This window comes from Phyllobates terribilis, unplaced genomic scaffold, assembly GCF_046119375.1.
Source record: "Phyllobates terribilis strain yellow unplaced genomic scaffold, ASM4611937v1 Scaffold_1__5_contigs__length_1240528914, whole genome shotgun sequence".
Lineage (NCBI taxonomy): Eukaryota > Metazoa > Chordata > Amphibia > Anura > Dendrobatidae > Phyllobates > Phyllobates terribilis.
Window position 1 is genome coordinate 688,962,032 of NW_027362761.1, and position 18,810 is coordinate 688,980,841.

General features: G+C 46.0%; 1 protein-coding gene across 2 annotated transcripts in view; it reads right to left on the reverse strand.

Annotated features, from left to right (window-relative positions):
* Positions 1 to 18,810, reverse strand: part of LOC141170067 (uncharacterized) — a 392,196-nt gene that overhangs the window by 276,524 nt on the left and 96,862 nt on the right. For both annotated transcript variants that reach the window (XM_073655139.1, XM_073655138.1), the window contains exon 2: positions 4,598 to 4,900. In XM_073655139.1, the coding sequence (XP_073511240.1) occupies positions 4,598 to 4,900 (303 nt within the window). The remainder of the gene's footprint in view (positions 1 to 4,597; positions 4,901 to 18,810) is intronic.

An 18,810-nucleotide genomic window follows, 5' to 3' on the forward strand; every position in this document is an offset into this window, starting at 1 on the left:
GGGGGTGGTTTCGGCCTTTCTTCCAGGAATGGGAGACAGGAGGGCAGGTGAAGGACCTTCGAACGCCTCATGGGCATCTTCCGGCTTATGCTACCCCGGTTCTGAAGGTGATTCGCCGGTGGGGTCTGGGAGTGTGGGAGATCAGAACCTTGTCAAGGAGGTTACTTGGCAATAGGGTCCTGTTGACCCACTTTCAGAAGCCCCTGGCACTCAAGGATTGCCCGAGCCGAGATCTGGAGGTAGGGCTTGGGTTATTGAACTCTAAGCGGATCCCCTTGGAGTTTTGGGACTTGGCTTGGCGCTGCTTCCATGGGAAACTGTATGAGGGACAACCTGAAGTACAGGAACTCTGATAACCGGTATTGTCCCCGCGAGGAGTGTGGCGGCATGCTCGAGAGCATGGAGCACTTCCTGCTTCGGTGTCCCTTTAATACAGAGGTCTACAGTAGGGTGGGTGCTTCCATTGGCTGGTCCAGGCTGGCAGGCCTTTCCTATGCGGAGTGGGCCTATGGGGCATTCAGGTCCCTTGGTGGCCGAGATCGGGGCACTGTTTTCTTAGTTAGCTTAGTGACTAGGTTTTACACGTGGAAATCACGGTGTTTAGTGTCCACCCAGCAGAAAGCCCTCCCCCGGGAAGAGGTGATTAGGAACATCCTGGGTGACCTGGCAAAAGTGCGCTCGCTGGAGTATGAGAGGCTGGGTGCAGGGAGGGCTTCCCTTCTATGGAGGGGGTTCTCATTTAATGTGCCCTATGGAGAGTTAGGGTATGTGTGTCTGTGATAGGGTTAGTTTAGTCCCTTTCTATATATTTTATATTTATTTGTAGGGTCAGATAGTTGTGTAGGGTCAGAGAGGGACAGATAGGGACAGTCTTAAGGGATAGTTAGTATTCGGTTGGTAGTGAGGGTCAGTGAGGGACAGGTAGGGACAGGTAGGGAAAGATTGGTAGGGCGGTAGGGACATGGTTTTCTTTTTCTTTAATAGGGAGGGACAGGGTGTTGTGTGTTAGATTAGGGTGAGAGCCTCTGTAGTCTCCAGTTCCCTGGTGGTGGGCTGCTCCCCTCACATTGAAGGTTTTTGTTTTGCGGTATCAGAATCGGAATATAGGGCTTGCAAGCACTGAACTTGGGTCTGATTTTTGATTTATGGTTGATTTTTTGTGGTTAGTTTGTATTATGTCACAGCTAAGTAGATTGTTAAAACAGACTTGTTATGTTGTGTATAGTATGAATATGTGTATTGTATGTATATTTATTTATGTGTATTGCGCGTGGGTAGTTTTAGGTTGGGTGGGAGATTTCAGGGGGGGAGGGGGAAGGGGTGTTTTGTAAAAGGACGTCCTGAGGGATGCGGGAAAAAGGACCCTTTTTGCGTGTATATGGCCACAAACTTTCGTGGGACCTTGTTGGTGTTAAGAGGCCACAGACTTTCGTGGGACCTTGGGTGTTTAAAAATGGTGGTGGGGGAAAGGAAAAAAAAATAAATAAAATTGTGTGTGTAGAGTGTTAGTTTTGGCCGGGTGACACATCTCTTATTTTGGGCGGTGGGCCAGTTATTTAGTTTTCCTTTTTGGGGTTAGGTGTGAATGTGCAGGCATGAATGTTGCGGATGTTAGGGGTCTTGTGCGCTTTAGGGCGTGGCCTGGCTGGTAGGTACGGAAGGTCTTCCCTTGCTGGGGGGGTCTTTTGGAAAAACGAGGATGTTTTGTGTCTTGTGTTTAGTGTCAAGTGTCATGTGTTAGTTTGCTGGACTCTGTATAATTTTGGATTTGGGCTTGTCTTGCTGGGGTTTTTGGTGTTTCTTGTATAATGTTTGTATTTGTGGTTTGTATTTGTGTTTTGTTTTTGTGTTTTTGTACTTTTATAAATAAAGAAAGAGTTCCAGCTCCAGTCGTGTCCACTAAAGCTGCTGCAGTTAAAAAGCTTTTATAAGGATCGAGCTTGGCGGTCCACCGCAAGGCGTCCTACCGCCAGTCCCAGCCCCTGTGCCTTGGGGTGCCTCCCCCGATGCTCTTCACGGAGTGTCCTGGGGGCCCGAAGCATTTCCTTTGAAAAAATTAAGTGTCCAAACTACAAGTGGTGTAGCTTGCTTAACAGCTGGGATAATCCGCTGACTAGCAGACACTGCTACTAGGCCCAAAGTATTGCCTGGGCTAGATACAGTTAAAAATTTGTAATTAGATCTACAGGCGGTGGCTACTCCACTGACTAGCAGACACTGAAGCTTTGCAGCAGACCTCTGATTCCCAGGCTATAGTATGAGTAAACAGCTCTGCAGACTCAACCATCTGTGTTACCCCAAGCCATAGTGTATGTACTTTCTTACGGTTAAAAGGGGGGTAGAGACCCGACCCACCTGGAATTGACGATGCCAACGTCATGTAAAACACAGCAAGGTGATTCCAAAAAGAGTCTCCATTTTTTCCAAAATTGTGGCACAGACACCACTTAAGTGGCATCAATTGTCCCAGAGTTGCTTAAAATGGTTGGTGAGGTGATTTTCCAAAATCCTAAAGCTTTTAGTCTCCCCAGGATGACACAGGAGGGGCAGATGGTGGTTGGACCGGCCTGCTAGGCCGCATTGTAGCACAGTCAGCTTCGCACTGCAACTTATGCTTCATATCCATGTGACGGTTCAAGCATAAAGTACTCAAACTATTGTTTTTTTGGCCTCTACTTAGCTTTTGGTGACAAATGTTACAGATAACATGATTTGGGTCATCCTTAGACATCTCAAAAAATTCCCAGGCTATGCAAGGTTTAGAGCCCATGCGACTCTGCTACTAGCAATACTATCAAATGATTGGCTGGGTTAGATGCAGTAAAAAATTCTTATTAGATACACAGGCGGTGCAGCTTGCTTTGCAGCTGGGCTACTACGCCCAAAGTATTGGTAGACTCTATACTTAATAAGGAAGGATTCACTGACTGTGGTGGCCCCTCCGCGGGCCGTGGCGATTGGTCATCCACTTTTGCTACCCCTTACTCAACGAATTCACAAACATCTTCCGTCGGTTTGGAGTCCCATTATGCCCAACCAAAAACATAGGCCCCACAACAAAGATATGGTTCTTAGGCATCGAAATCGACACCACCTCAAGGTTGTTCCGCCTCCCATGGGAAAAAATACCAAAACATTACACCTGATCTAGGTTTTTTGCGCAGTATGGAAAGTAACACTACAGCAGATGCAAGTATTACTAGGTCTCCTCGTGTTTGTTAGCCAGGTGATGCCAGTCGGAAGGGTTTTTTCTCTTCATAGAATCATAGAATGGTAGAGTTGGAAGGGACCTCCTGGGTCATCTGGTCCAACCCCCTGCTCAAAGCAGGATTCACTAGATCATCTCAGACAGATGTCTGTCCAGCCTCTGTTTGAAAACGTCCATTGAAGGGGAACTCACCACCTCTCGTGGCAGCCTGTTCCACTCATTAATCACCCTAACTGTCAAAAAGTTTTTTCTAATATCTAATCTGAGTCTCCTCCCATTTAGTTTCATCCCATTGCTTCTAGTCTTTCCTTGTGCAAATGAGAATAAAGATGATCCTTCTACAATGTGACAGCCCTTGACATATTTGTAGACAGCTATTAAGTCTCCTCTCAGTCTTCTTTTTTGCAAGCTAAACATTCCCAAATCCTGTAACCGTTCCTCATAGGACATGGTTTGCAGACCAGTCACCATTCTGGTCGCTCTTCTCTGAACTTGCTCCAGTTTGTCTATGTCTTTTTTAAAATGTGGTGCCCAAAACTGTACACAGTATTCCAGATGAGGTCTGACCAAAGAGGAGTAAAGACCGATAATGACTTCACGTGATCTAGACTGTATGCTTCTGTTAATACATCCCAGAATTGTATTTGCCTTTTTTGCTGCGGCATCACACTGTTGACTCATGTTCAGTCTATGATCTATTAGTATACCTAAGTCTTTTTCACATGTACTGTTGCTTAGCTCTATTCCTCCCATTCTGTATATGCTTTTTTCATTTTTATTGCCCAGATGTAGTACTTTGCATTTTTCCCTGTTAAAAACCATTCTGTTGGTTGCTGCCCACTGCTCCAGTTTATTTAGGTCTTTTTGAATCCTCTCTCTCTCTTCTCTAGTATTAGCTATCCCTCCTAGCTTTGTGTCATCAGCAAATTTAATCAGTTTACCCTCAATTCCTTCATCTAAATCATTGATAAAGATGTTGAACAATACAGGTCCCAGGACGGAGCCCTGTGGTACCCCACTTGAGACATTCATCCAGCTGGATGTGAAGCCATTTACAACCACCCTTTGAGTCCGATCACTAAGCCAGTTATGAATCCACCTAACAGTTGCCTGGTCCATTGCATACTTGGTCATTTTTTCAATAAGGATGGTGTGAGATACTTTGTCAAATGCTTTGCTGAAGTCAAGATATACTATATCTACAGCATTTCCCTGATCCACCCAGTCAGTGATTCTGTCATAGAAGGAAATTAAGTTAGTCTGACATGACTTGTTAGTTACAAACCCATGCTGACTCTGGTTAATCACTTCATTCTTATCCAGGTACTTACATACATGTTGTTTAATAATTTGTTCAAAGATCTTTCCTGGTATAGAAGTCAGACTCACCGGCCTATAGTTCCCTGGGTCCACCTTCTTCCCCTTTTTGAAGATAGGAACAACATTTGCTCTTCTCCAGTCTTCTGGGACTTCTCCTGTTCTCCAAGAATTTTCAAAGATTATGGAGAGTGGTTCTAAAATTTCTTCTACGATCTCCTTCAGTACTCTGGGGTGTAATTCATCTGGACCTGGAGACTTGAACTCATTTATGTTAGCTAAATATTCCCTCACAATCTTTCTGTTTACAGATAACTTGGATTCCTCTATTCCTTTAAAAGGACAGTGAAGATCAGTTGATGTTACATTTTCTTTCTGAGAGAAAACAGATGCAAAATAGGAATTAAAAAGTTCGGCCTTCTCAACATCCTCTCTTACCATTTCTCCATTTTCATCCTGTAAAAATCCTATAGCATCTTTGACTTTTCTTTTACTTTTGACATACCCCCAAAATTCTTTTTTATTGCTTTTGACATCTCTTGCAAGCCTTAATTCATTGTCAGCTTTAGCTAACCTGATACGTGCCCTACAGGATCTGCAGACTGCATTATAATCTTCTTTAGATATGCCTCCCTCTTTCCATTTAATAAACATTTCTTTCTTTCTTTTTAGCATGTGTTTAAGTTCTGTGTTCATCCATCCTGGTTTCCTTAAATGCTTCCCATTCTTCCTACTTTTTGGGATTGTTAACGATTGTGCTTTGAGAATCTCATTTTTAAAAATTTCCCATCCTTCCTGGACATTTTTGTCCTTAAGGACATCCAGCCATTGGATCCCTCCTATTCTCTTTCTGAGTCTCTTAAAATCTGCCTTTCTAAAATCTAACCTTGAAGTTTGAGTCTTCACATGTCTTCCTCCTCTAGTTATCCAAAATTCTATAATAGCATGATCGCTGCCTCCTAGGGTCCCAGCCACCTTTACCTCCTCAACCATTTCCTCCCTGTTTATAAGGATTAGATCCAAAGTAGCAGATCTCCTTGTTTTCTCCCGCGACAAAAGGGGCATCTAAACCGAGTCATACAATCAGAATCAGCAGGCAGCTACGGGCGGACTTAGAGGTGTGGAAAACCTTCTTATAATCATTCAACGGTCACACGTTATTTATGTCAGCAGAACAGTCCAACATTGAACTAAGATTATTCACCGGGGCGGCAGAAACAGGCGGATATGCAGCAATACTAAATAACCAATGGTGCACAAGCTTATGGCCTCCGTATTGGGCAGAACAAGTGCTGACAAAAAAACAGACAGTCCTGGAACTGTTTCCAATAGCGGTAGCAATAGAAATATGGGGCGCGCGCCTGGCTAACAAAAATATACGCTTCATAACAAAAAACATTCCTGTGCCTAAAACACAATGTATGGGTCCGCGCTAGCCACGATGCTGAGGGGTCTAACGCTGCTGCTAACGCTTTATCACAATTCAATTGGCAGATTTTCACAGAGCTCCTCCCAACGCCGACCCATCGCGCAACAGTTGCCCAGCCTCCCTATGGGATCTAGTGGCGAATAGTTGATGCCATTAATCAGAGCGTTAGTTGCCCCGTCGATGTGGCAAGCATACGGTAAGGCATGGGAAGAGAGGACACGACTAGTAGCAGGCAGACGGGTTGACCAATGTGAACAAGCCAGATTACAAGTCACCGTAGAATTTCTCCACCAGCTAATAATGAGGGGCATATCAGGGGCGTCAGCGCAGCGGTGGCTGACCGGAGTAGCATTTCACTTCCAACTACTGAATTGGGGACATGTGACAAAGAGATTCATCATCAGACAATCCATAAAAGGGTGGAAAAGGGGTCAGCCAAGTCAGGAGTGTAGACGTCCCGTCCCGTGTCACTAAAACTGATTTCTCACATCATATCCCTAACACCATTAACATGACACTCACAATTTGAAGCAACACTACTGTCTACTGCATTTGCAATCGCCTTCTTCGGGGTGCTATGCATAAGCGAATTAGTCCCTCAATCCAAAATTACCACCAGTGGAGGCTTATTACACCAGGACGTAGTCATAGCCAATAATGCAATACGTCTACGCATGCGCAAATCCAAAACGGTTCCAGCGGGCAGGGGCACTTGGGTACTTCTACAACCCACAAACGGTACGCTGAGTCTGGTAACAATAGTAAAAACATATATAACCATCAGATCACAAAGTAATTTCTTCCTATCACACATTGATGGAACGCCATTATAAAGATACCAGTTCCAAGCTATATTTAATAAATGCATAACATCGGCAGGGAACCACCCCAAAGATTACGGGACACACTCATTCCGCATAGGCGCGGCCACGGAAGCAGCAAGAGCAGGACTGTCAGAAACGGAAGTTCAGAGGATAGGGAGATGGCGATCCACGTGTTTGGCGAGATACATAAGACCGGACTTGTTATCCTAACGTGGTTTGTTTCTTTTACAGGTGACGCTAAGCCAACAGTGTGGGTGATAGGCCACTCGTATATATATATATATATATATATTGTGCAGAAAAAAGGGCGAAAGTCCGCCCAGGCGGGAGGAAATTTGAGTTTCATAACACATATTTCAACTGGATAGGTATTAGAGGCCTGCAATGGCCACAGGTACTAATGGAGGTAATCAAGGTAGGGAGAGAGGCAAGAGGTCCGGTCATCTTAGTTATACAGGCCCGGGGAAACGACATAGGTTATCACAAGAGCGCATAACTAATGGCAATAATGAAACTAGACGCTGAGCGCTTCAGAGAATTTTTCACAAAAATAACTATAGTATGGTCAGAGATTGTGCTGAGAGCGGTATGGCAAGGTGCCCGAGACATCAAGGCCATTGAACGGACAAGGCGGCTAATAAATATTTGGATGGCAAAATTTATAAGAGACAGAGGCGGTGTAGTGATACGACACCGACAACTGGAAGGAGATAAAGCAGGCCTCATATGGCCTGACGGTGTTCACTTAATGGATATTGGACTGGACATATTCCTGTCAGGACTCCAGGACGGAGTGGAACAAGCGTTAAGAGTGATGGATGGGGGTCAGAGTCCTGCATACGAGTACGCAGGATCCTCCGTGGCCTGGAAATAGAAAGGACATGTTGGTGTCAAATATATACTTTATACTTATGGAGATCGATAGCGTGGGTCGGAGTGAAGACAAACACGATATATCGTAGTAACAGGATATATTGAAGCAGGCAAGCATATATTATAGCAGGCGGGTATAGGCAATAAGCGATAAGTAAACAGTCTCTGGAAATGGTTGTGATGTCAGTACAAACCGATGGATGTCCCAGGTCCAGAAACGCACAGTCCACAGGGTCCAGAGTAGTGTTGAGCAACCCCCGGAGTGTTCGAGTTCGGTTCGGTTCGTCGAACACCCGTGTGTTCGCCGAACTGTTCGTCGAACACCTTCGAACACCGTTAAAACCAATGGCAGGCAAACAAAAACACATAGAAACACATAGAAAACACCTTCAAAGGTGTCCAAAAGCTGACAAACTGCTCAGAAGACACAACTAACACATGGAAAAGTGACAAGTACATATAGTCATGCGAAAAGAAAAGAGGTGGAGGAGTAAAAGGAGGGGGAGACACAGATATAGGCATGTCATGCCCTTCTAAAATCCAAAAAGTGAGAAGCCGACACGTTCAGTCCGCTCCTGCCCGTGCCACCTCCGTGTCGCCGGGTTTGTGCCAGAGCCGCGGTGAACCCTGACGGCCAGCCCCCCTCTCCCAATACTGGTGCCTGTCCGCTGGTGGGTCGAGCGAGCCCCCCTGTTGTGGAGGCAGCTCTAAGCTTTTTAATTTAAATTGTCTCTCTAATTTGAATGAATACACTTTAAATCCATTTACAAGGATCTATTGGAGGGCAAGTATCATGCCAGCAGCCGCGTAATTCCAGCTCCAGTAGCGTCCACTAAAGCTGCTGCAGTTAAAAAGCTTTTATAAGGATCGAGCTCGACTGTCCACCGCAAGGCATCCTACTGCCAGTCCCAGCCCCTATGCCTTGGGGTGCCTCCTGATGCTCTTCACTGAGTATCCCGTGGTCCCGAAGCATTTCCTTTGAAAAAATTAATGTGTCCAAACTACAGGTGGTGTAGCTTGCTTAACAGCCGGGATAATCCGCTGACTAGCAGACACTGCTACTAGGCACAAAGTATTTCCTGGGCTAGATGCAGTTAAAAATTTGTAATTAGATACTCTCGTTGGATGCTGAGAAAGCATTCCATAGAGTCTCCTGGCACGCCATATATTATTCTCTTAAAAAGCTTGGGGTAGGGGTCTAGGGGTCCCTTTTATAGCCAAAATCACGGCCCTGTATCGCAATACGTCACCTAGGCTGAAGATAAATGGAACTGTAGCACCCTGAGGGCTTGGTTGCTACAGAGGTATTGCACCTCACCCAGAGGTGTGATATCTCACTCTCAGGTAAGGATGGAGTGTGGATCAGGACCCGACACCTGCATGCATTACACCACATTGCCGTGGGGCAGGGCGACCAATATGCCCCTGAGATGGGCACGACAGTCCCTGTCTCTGGCTGGAGTGGGGGGAGGGAACACTGAGGAAAGGGAACCCTGTAGTGCAGGAGCAGGGAGGAAGCAGTTCCTGGGTGCATTGAGAAGGGAGTATAAAAGGTGGGCACCATCTTAGTTCAGTGCAGAGAAGTCTGAGCAGAAGTGGCAGGGAGCAGGAGCTCTGCATGAGCTCTGCTCTGGAGGCGGGCCTAGTAACAGAGGCCCAGGCCTGGAAGAGGGAGAAGGAAGGAAGAGGAGTGGAGAAGGCTCCAGGAACGAGGAACGAAGGGATCCCAGGAGTGCGGACGGGCGAGTCGCCATCGCACGCCCGAATCCACCTGCGTGGAGGGGTCAGGCCAAAGGGGGAGACCGGTCCCCGAAACTAGTGGAGGCAGGAAACGACCCTCAGCTAGAAACCGGAGGCTGTGACATTTTATGTGGCGCAGCCCCTCGCTACACCCGCTAGGAAGGCACCACATAGGGTCAGGGAAACTGGCGCCAAGTTTACCAAGAGGAGGCCCGAGGCAGTCGGACAGAAGTGTTGGTAAGAAAGGCAAGACAAAGGACACACAAAGGGGGTCCTGTGAAGCGCTCCAAAGTTATCTGGGAGTTGTCTGAGCCCCTCACCTGGTGAGCACAGTACGACGTGGGCAGCCGTTACCTGCAGACGTGGTCTGGATAATAAGAACTGTGAGTAAAGGCCCTGGACTGCATCACTGACTCCGTGTCGTTACTGCTGCTGCCCTGCACCATCACCCCCATCCTCCGCATACACTGCCCTGAGGCTATACTCCTCCCGTGGGGAGTTATGCTACGCTCTGCTGCACCCACAACACCAGCCTCAGCGGTCTGCCCTGCAGCGGCGGTTCACTCTGACCGCAATCCACGGGTGGCGTAGTCGGACATTTAAACATCAAAACCACATAAATAGTTCCGCCACTGGTTTGACCGCCCTGAGCCACGGAACCGGGTCGCCGCCATGGAGACTACAACCACCAGCATCCACCAAAAAGGGTCCGGCTCCGGGTGTCCCAAGGCCCAGGGGGTGCATCAGAACATTTTCATCACCTTTCACAATCACCAATGGGACAAGGCAGGGATGTCCTCTGTCCCCTCTCTTATACATCCTAGTGACGGAGCACCTGCTCTCATCAATTCGCCATAACCCCAATATTAGGTGGATTGAGGTGGGAGGCACCGAGTACAAGTGCTCTCTATTTGCTGATGATGTCCTAGTATATATCACTCAATCACATCCATCCATCCATGCTGTTATGGCTGAAATAGATCACTTTGTTACATGGTCAAATTTTAAAATCAATGCAGCGAAGTCTGAGGCCCTCGATGTCTCCCTCCCCAAATCCATACAGGATTCCATCCAGTCCAACTTTCCCTTTGTCTGGCCCTCACAGGGTATCAAATACTTAGGAATTCCTATTCATAGAGACCTCTCCCATCTATGTTATCTTAATTTTGGGCCCTTTATTGAACAACTCCATACAGACCACGGTTGGCAAGTTAGAACTGTAAGATTCACTACGTGAACCACTGGTGTTTTGTGGAAAAGCACATGTACACTGTGTTCCAAATTATTATGCAAAAAGTGTTTAGGAGTGATAAGGGAAGAATTTGTTTGTTTGTCAGTTAAACTCATTGATGGTGATGTGTGTCAGGGCTCTTTATATCACTGTAAGCAATTGCAGACACCTGTGCTAATTAGTTTGGCAGGTGTGTCCAATGAAAGGCAAGACTACTTAAGAAGGCTGTCTCACATTATTAAGCAGCCTACATTTTCTGCCAAAATGGGAAAGAAAAAGGATGTGTCGGCTGCTGAGAAGCAACAAATTGTGGAGTGTTTAGGTCAAGGCATGACTACAATCAACATTGTGCGATGATCAGGATGAAGTGTCTTGGCAATCAAGAAGTATGTAGCTGATTCACAGTACACACGTGTGCGTGCTGATAAGGGCAAATTGAGGACTCTTTCCTACAGGCAATTACGTCAGGTTAAAAGAGCAGGGGCAAAAAAGCCTTGTCATAGCAGCAGACAAGTTTTTGAAGCTGCTGGTGCCTCCAACGTCCCCCGAACAACAAGATGCAGGGTCCTTCAGAGGATTGCAGCTGTGCATACGCCATCCTATCGACCTCCTCTATCCACTTCACACAAGCAGAAACGGCTCCAGTGGGCCAAACATTACATGAAGACTGATTTCAAAACTGTTTTGTTCACCGATGAGTGCCGTGCAGCGCTCGATGGTCCAGATGGATGGAGTGGAGGATGGCTGGTTGATGGACACCCCACGCAAACACGGCTACAGCGCCAACAAGGAGGAGGTGGAGTAATGTTTTGGGCTAGAATCATGGGGAGAGAGATTGTTGGCCCCTTTAGGATCCCTGAAGGGGTAAAGATGAACTCCATAATGTATGTGGATTTTCTCAAACAGCACTTCCTGCCATGGTTCAAGAAGAAGAACCGTGTATTCCACAGCAAGATCATTTTTATGCATGATAATGCACCATCTCATGCTGCACATAACACATCTTCATCTCTGGCTGATATGGGCATAAAAGGGGACAAACTTATGGTGTGACCCCCATGCTCCCCTGACCTCTACCCCATTCAGAACCTCTGGAGCATCATCAAAAGGAGTGTCTATGATGGCGGGAGGCAGTTCACATCTAAGCAACAGCTCTGGGAGGGTATTCTGTCCTCATGCAAAACAATTGAAGCAGAAACCATCCAAAACCTGACAAATTCAATGGACGAGAGAGTTCAGAAGCTCCTTTCGAACAAGTGGTCCTTTGTGAAAATGTAACATCACCTAGAATAAAGTTTTGAGTTGAAAACTGTTTGATTTCAGTTTCTAATAACCTGCTAATGCTTATAATTTAAAAAATGACCATTTTTTTGGTCTTTATTAAAATGAAAAGGTTGATCGAAAAGTTTGGGGGATCTAAGAGTGTGGCAACCCAGTAGTCATGATTACTTCGAATTCTGACAATATGAGGGTCATGTTGCAGGTAGTGCAGCAAGAAGGCACTTATGTGTCTTGCGCATCTCGGAGCCCCAAAATTATTTTCCGGGCTAGATGCAGCTAAAAATTATTATTAATTTTAAATCTGGTGGAGCTTAGTATAGATGGCCTAATAGGATCAGTGCTGCACATTGCTACAAAGCCCAAATTATTTTCCAGCCAAGATACAGATAAACATGATTAGTAATTTTAAATCTGGTGGAGCTTATTATAGATGGCCTAATAGAATAAGTGCTGCACACTGCTACAAAGCCCAAATTATTTTCCAGCCAAGATACAGATAAACATGATTAGTAATTTGAAAGCTTAAAACGGTTGGTGAGGTGATTTTAACCAATCATCAAGCTTTTACTCTCCCCAGGATGACACAGGGGTAGAAAAGTCGTTTCGGATCCATGATTTGTTCATCTTTATGAACATGAGTCTGTCTACATTATCAGTGGAGAGCCGCGTGCGCTTATCTGTTAGCACACCACCAGCAGCGCTGAACACACGTTCAGACAGAACGCTGGCTGTGGGGCATGACAAGATCTCCAAGGCATAAGTGGCTAGCTCCGGCCATTTATCCAGATTGGAAGCCCAAAAAGAGCAAGGGTCCAGTGACACAGTCATGGCTTCAATGTTTACTTGGAGATACTCCTGTACCATCGTCTCTAGGCGTTGACTATGTGTCAGACTTCTTGTCTCCTGTGGCCTTGCAAAGGATGGGCTAAAAAAGTGGTGAAATGATTCCGCAAAATTGATGTTACCAGCAGATACTGTGGTTCTGTTACGGTTTGAGTGCTGAACACTTGACGGTCCCACGGTTGGCAAGTTGGAACTGTGAGATTCACTACGTGCACCACTGGTGTTTTGTGGAAAAGCACATGTAAAATTCTGCAACAGTCTCTGCTGATACTCCTGCATGCGTGCATCCCTTTCTATGGCAGGAATAATTTCTGCAAATTTACTTTTGTACCGGGGATCTAACAGTGTGGCATCCCAGTAGTCAGGATTATTTCTAATTCTCACAATTCGAGGGTCATGTTGCAGGTAGTGCAGCAAGAAGGCACTCATGTGTGTTGCGCATCCAGGAGCACCAAGTCCCTGTTGTGTTGGTGGCGAGGTAACAATCATGCTTCCTTCCTCTGTCCTCTCCCCCCAACCTCGCACAACAGAAATGTGATCAAGGTCTCCCTCATCTGATGAGTCTTCCATCAGTTCGTCCTCCACTTCTTCCTGGGCTCCTGCACCTTCCTCACTAGTTTGGCTGCTACCATGCGCCCTGGTAAAACCATCTCCCATACCCTCACATGCCTGCCGCCTTGGTGCTGCCGACCGTCTGGACCTTGCAGATGTTAGCCCTTCCGCATACAACTCCTCCTCCTCTACTTCCTCCACCTCCTCTTGTGCCACCACCTGACTCCGAATTCTGTTTAACATGTGCTCCAGCATGTAAATCACCGGAATAGTCATGCTGATAATGGCATCGTCAGCACTAAACATCTTCGTCGCCATTTCAAAACTGTGCAGAAGGGTGCATAGGTCCCTGATCTGAGACCACTCTTCCAGCGTGATTTGCCCCACCTCTGGATCTTGTTGGCCCAGGCTATACGTCAGAACGTATTGCACCAGGGCTTGTCGGTGCTGCGACAGTCGCTGCAACATGTGCAGAGTTGAATTCCACCGGGTAGGCACATCGCATTTTAGCCGGTGAAGTGGCAGGCCCAACGACTTCTGTAGAGATGTAAGTCGCTGAGCTGCGGGATGCGAACGGCGGAAGTGAGCACACAGCGACCGTCCCCTCTGCAGAAGGCCATCTAGTCTGGGATAGTGGGCTAAAAATTGCTGGACAACCAGGTTCAACACGTGAGCCATACTAGGCACGTGTGTGACATTGCCCCGGCGAAGGGCCGCACCCAGGTTTGCAGCATTGTCGCACACGGCCTTCCCTGGTTTCAGGTCCAGTGGAGACAACCATTCATGAAATTGGTTCTCCAGAGCTGACCACAACTCCTCAGCTGTGTGACTCACATTTCCCAGACATTTCAAAGTAAAAACCGCCTGATGACGTTGAGCCCTACTGCCAGCATAGTAAGGAGGTGTGCAGGATCCCTTCTGCGCAGTTAGAAAGCTTGTGGCATGACCAGACAGGCTTTGGGTGCAGGTGGAAGACCGAGAGGAGGTTGAGGAGGCAGAAGCAGTGGAGGAACTTTGACATAAAGAGGATTGACGCACAACTCGTGGGGACGGCAAGACTTGGACAGCAGCCACTTGTCCTGCTGTCACCATAGTTACCCAGTGCCCAGTCAGCGACATGTAACGCCCCTGTCCATGCCTACTCGTCCAAGTGTCTGTGGTGAAATGCACCCTGTCACACACAGAGTTTCTCAAAGAAGCGGTGATGTTGTGTGCGACATGCTGGTGGAGAGCAGGCACACCTTTCTTTGAGAAGTAGTGCCGACTGGGCATCTGGTACTGGGGCACTGCGACGGACATAAGGTCTCGAAAATCCTCTGTGTCCACCAGGCGGAAAGGCAGCATTTCTGTAGCCAAGAGCTTGCAGATGGTGAAATTCAACCTCTTAGCTTTCTCATGGCTAGGAGGAAATGGTCTTTTACTTGTCCACATCTGAGGGACCGAGGGCTGGCTATTGTGCTTAGACGGGGTTGATAAGGGTGTCCCCGGCAAACTGCCGGTCTGTGAGGAAGATGCAGGCGGACATGTTAGGTTGCCTTGATTCAAAGGTGGTGCTATCGATGTCGGACAGCGCTCAACACCAGCTGGTTTTACCACCTCCAAAGAAAATGATGACCTGCCAATCACGCTGGCTGTTGCGGGTAAAGAGGTGGCAGGTCTGCACCCCAAAACAGGTGTGACTGCTGTCCCCCCAGTCACAGAGGATGAAGAGGCCGCGGATGCACAAGATATGGCAGACGGTGGTTGGCCCGGCCGGCTAGGCCGCATTGTAGCACACTGAGCTTCCCACTGCAACTTATGCTTCATGTCCATGTGCCGGTTCATGCATGAAGTACTCAAACTATGTATTTTTTGGCCTCTACTTAGCTTTTGCTGACAAATGTTACAGATAACACGAGTTGGGTCATCTTTATCGATCTGAAAAAATGCCCAGGCTATGCAAGGCTTAGCACCCATGCGACCTGAAGAGCCACCACGACTTGTGGTGAGAGGCAGAGTTGTGTTTGAGGATGCAGTTGTTGACGTGCTTCCAGTACTACGTCTCTGTCCAGGAAGGCGCAACCTGACCTCGTCGTCACTAGCATCTTCCTCCACCTCCTCTGCTGACCTCATCTCTTGGCTGACTGTGGGTTGACAGTAAGTGGGATCTCCAACCTCATCATCATCACCCTCTGCGTTATCACACCCGTCATCCTCAGAGCCAACCTGTTCCTGCCCTGACAAAAAACTAAAGTTGTCGCTCCAATCAGGTATTTGAGTCTTATCATCGTCTTCCTCATTGTCTCCACCAACAGGAGTTACAGTTTGGGAATGAGGGTCTACATTATGGTCAGAACCTTCTGCGTCTGGTCCTGGATCCGACTCATAAAGATTCTGGGCATCAGTGCAGATCATTTCCTCGTCTGGATTCACAGAAGCGCTGGAGTCGACCTCTGATTCCCAGGCTATAGTATGAGTAAACAGCTCTGCAGACTCAACCATCTGTTCTACCTCATACTCAGACAGGCAGCTGGAGATTTGGGAGCTGTGAGGAAGCAAGTGCGATTGGGGTGACACCTTTGAGGACTGGAGTATTTGTGATGTTGAAGTTGATGTGGAGGAGAGCCCACTTAAAGGAGCACTTGATATCCGTTGAAGCACCTGCTGTTTTTGTGCCTCATCTGGAATTTGTAGCGATTGGCGTGGCCGTAAGAAAGGGATCTTATCACATTGTCCGCTAAAAGAAGTAGACATTTTAGTTTGGCTGGAAGATGGTCTTTCTTCTGCAGATGTTACTGTTGCTTTAACACCTACCCCATGGACACAACCTTTTTTCCCCTTCCCAACACGCCTATTCCCCTTTCCACCAGCAGCAGGTCTTTTTCCACTCATTTTGGTGGTTAACTAATTCACAACTCTGGAGTTGTTTGCACAAAAAAACAATGGATGGTAACCGAGCAGAGCTGAGTGGCCAAATTGTGGTATTAGGCCAAAACTATTGGCTGGGTTAGATGCAGACAAAAAATTATTTTAAATTTGCAACCTGATGGAGGTCAGTATAGATGGACTAATAGAGAAAGTCCCACACACTGCTAGAAGGCCAAATATTTTTTCAGAGCTAGATGCAGAAAAAAATTATATTCAGTTTGCAACCTGATGGAGGTCAGTATAGATGGACTAATAGAGAAAGTCCCACACACTGCTAGAAGGCCAAATATTTTTTCAGAGCTAGATGGAGAAAAAAATTATATTCAGTTTGCAACCTGATGGAGGTCAGTATAGATGGACTAATAGAAAAAGACCCACACACAGCTAGAAGCCCAAATATTTTTTCAGAGGTAGATGCAGAAAAAAATTATATTCAGTTTGCAACCTGATGGAGGTCTGTATAGATGGATTAATAGAACAAGTCCCACACACAGCTAGAAGCCCAATATTTTTTCAGAGGTAGATGCAGAAAAAAAATATATTCAGTTTGCAACCTGATGGAGGTCAGTATAGATGGACTAATAGAGAAAGTCCCACACACTGCTAGAAGGCCAAATATTTTTTCAGAGCTAGATGCAGATATAAATTATTTTTAATTTGCAACCTGATGGAGGTCAGTATAGATGGACTAATAGAGAAAGTCCCACACACTGCTAGAAGGCCAAATATTTTTTCAGAGCTAGATGCAGAAAAAAATTATATTCAGTTTGCAACCTGATGGAGGTCAGTATAGATGGACTAATAGAACAAGTTCCACACACAGCTAGAAGCCCAAATATTTTTTCAGAGGTAGATGCAGATATAAATTATTTTTAATTTGCAGCCTGATGGAGGTCAGTATAGATGGACTAATAGAGGAAGTCCCACACACTGCTAGAAGGCCAAATATTTTTTCAGAGCTAGATGCAGACAAAAAATTATTTTGAATTTGCAACCTGATGGAGGTCAGTATAGATGGACTAATAGAGAAAGTCCCACACACTGCTAGAAGGCCAAATATTTTTTCAGAGCAAGATGCAGACAAAAAATTATTTTTAATTTGCAACCTGATGGAGGTCAGTATAGATGGACTAATAGAGAAAGTCCCACACACTGCTAGAAGGCCAAATATTTTTTCAGAGCTAGATGCAGATATAAATTATTTTTAATTTGCAACCTGATGGAGGTCAGTATAGATGGACTAATAGAACAAGTCCCACACACAGCTAGAAGCCCAAATATTTTTTCAGAGGTAGATGCAGACAAAAAATTATTTTGAATTTGCAACCTTATGGAGGTCAGTATAGATGGACTAATAGAGAAAGTCCCACACACTGCTAGAAGGCCAAATATTTTTTCAGAGCTAGATGCAGACAAAAAATTATTTTTAATTTGCAACCTAATGGAGGTCAGTATAGATGGACTAATAGAGAAAGTCCCACACACTGCTAGAAGGCCAAATATTTTTTCAGAGCTAGATGCAGAAAAAAATTATATTCAGTTTGCCACCTGATGGAGGTCAGTATAGATGGACTAATAGAACAAGTCCCACACACTGCTAGAAGGCCAAATATTTTTTCAGAGCTAGATGCAGAAAAAAATTATATTCAGTTTGCAACCTGATGGAGGTCAGTATAGATGGACTAATAGAATGATGCTATGCCCAAAAGATTTTACTTCACTAGGTGCAGTAAAAAAATTGGTATTCTATACACAGGTGGTATATCTTGCAACACAGATAGGCTACTCCACTGACTAACACACTCTGCAATAGGCCAAAAAGGATTAGCTTTGCTAGATTCAGCCAAATGCTGTGAAAAAAACTTGCACAGCACTGGCACAGACCTGCCTGGCAAAAACTGATAGGAACTGATGTAACCTAGTCCTGAAAAGACTGCAATTACAATTAGTCTTTACTCCCACAATCTATCTATTTAAGAGCACAGACCTCCCTGATAAAAGTCATAGGAAATGCTGTAACCTAGTCCTTAAAAGGACTGCAATCACAACTATTCCCTACTCCCAAGCTATCTGTAGATTTGTGCGAAAATTGGCTTGAAATTAACAAGGTATAGCGCACACAGCAACAGCGGTGCCGTCTAACACGCAGCTGCAGCAGTGAGAAAATGGTGGCGACGGGGAAAATGGCTTGGTCTTATAGGGCAAGGACATGTGACATACACTGCCAATGACACATGCCCTTGCTTGTGTGAAAAAAAGCACTTCGCTCCATGTGTGCGCTGCTGATAGGCTGACAGATTGCACCTCCCCACTGTAAATGCGGGAAAGAGAAAAAAAAATGGAGATCTTCATTGTTCCTGCAGAGATCCATCCCCTGCCCCTCCCCCCACCCCGCTGTACACTCAAACTGCGTATTAACATTAATTTTCATCATTACTGAGAAAAAATCCAGTTATGATTTTGGTGCACGAACAGTTATCGAACATAACCTCGAACAGCCGAATTTTTCTCAAATCGTTCGTGTTCGCCGAACGGCTCGAACACCGCCCAAAACAGCTCGAATTTGAGATTGGCGAACAGTTCGAGTAGAACAACGCTCATCTTT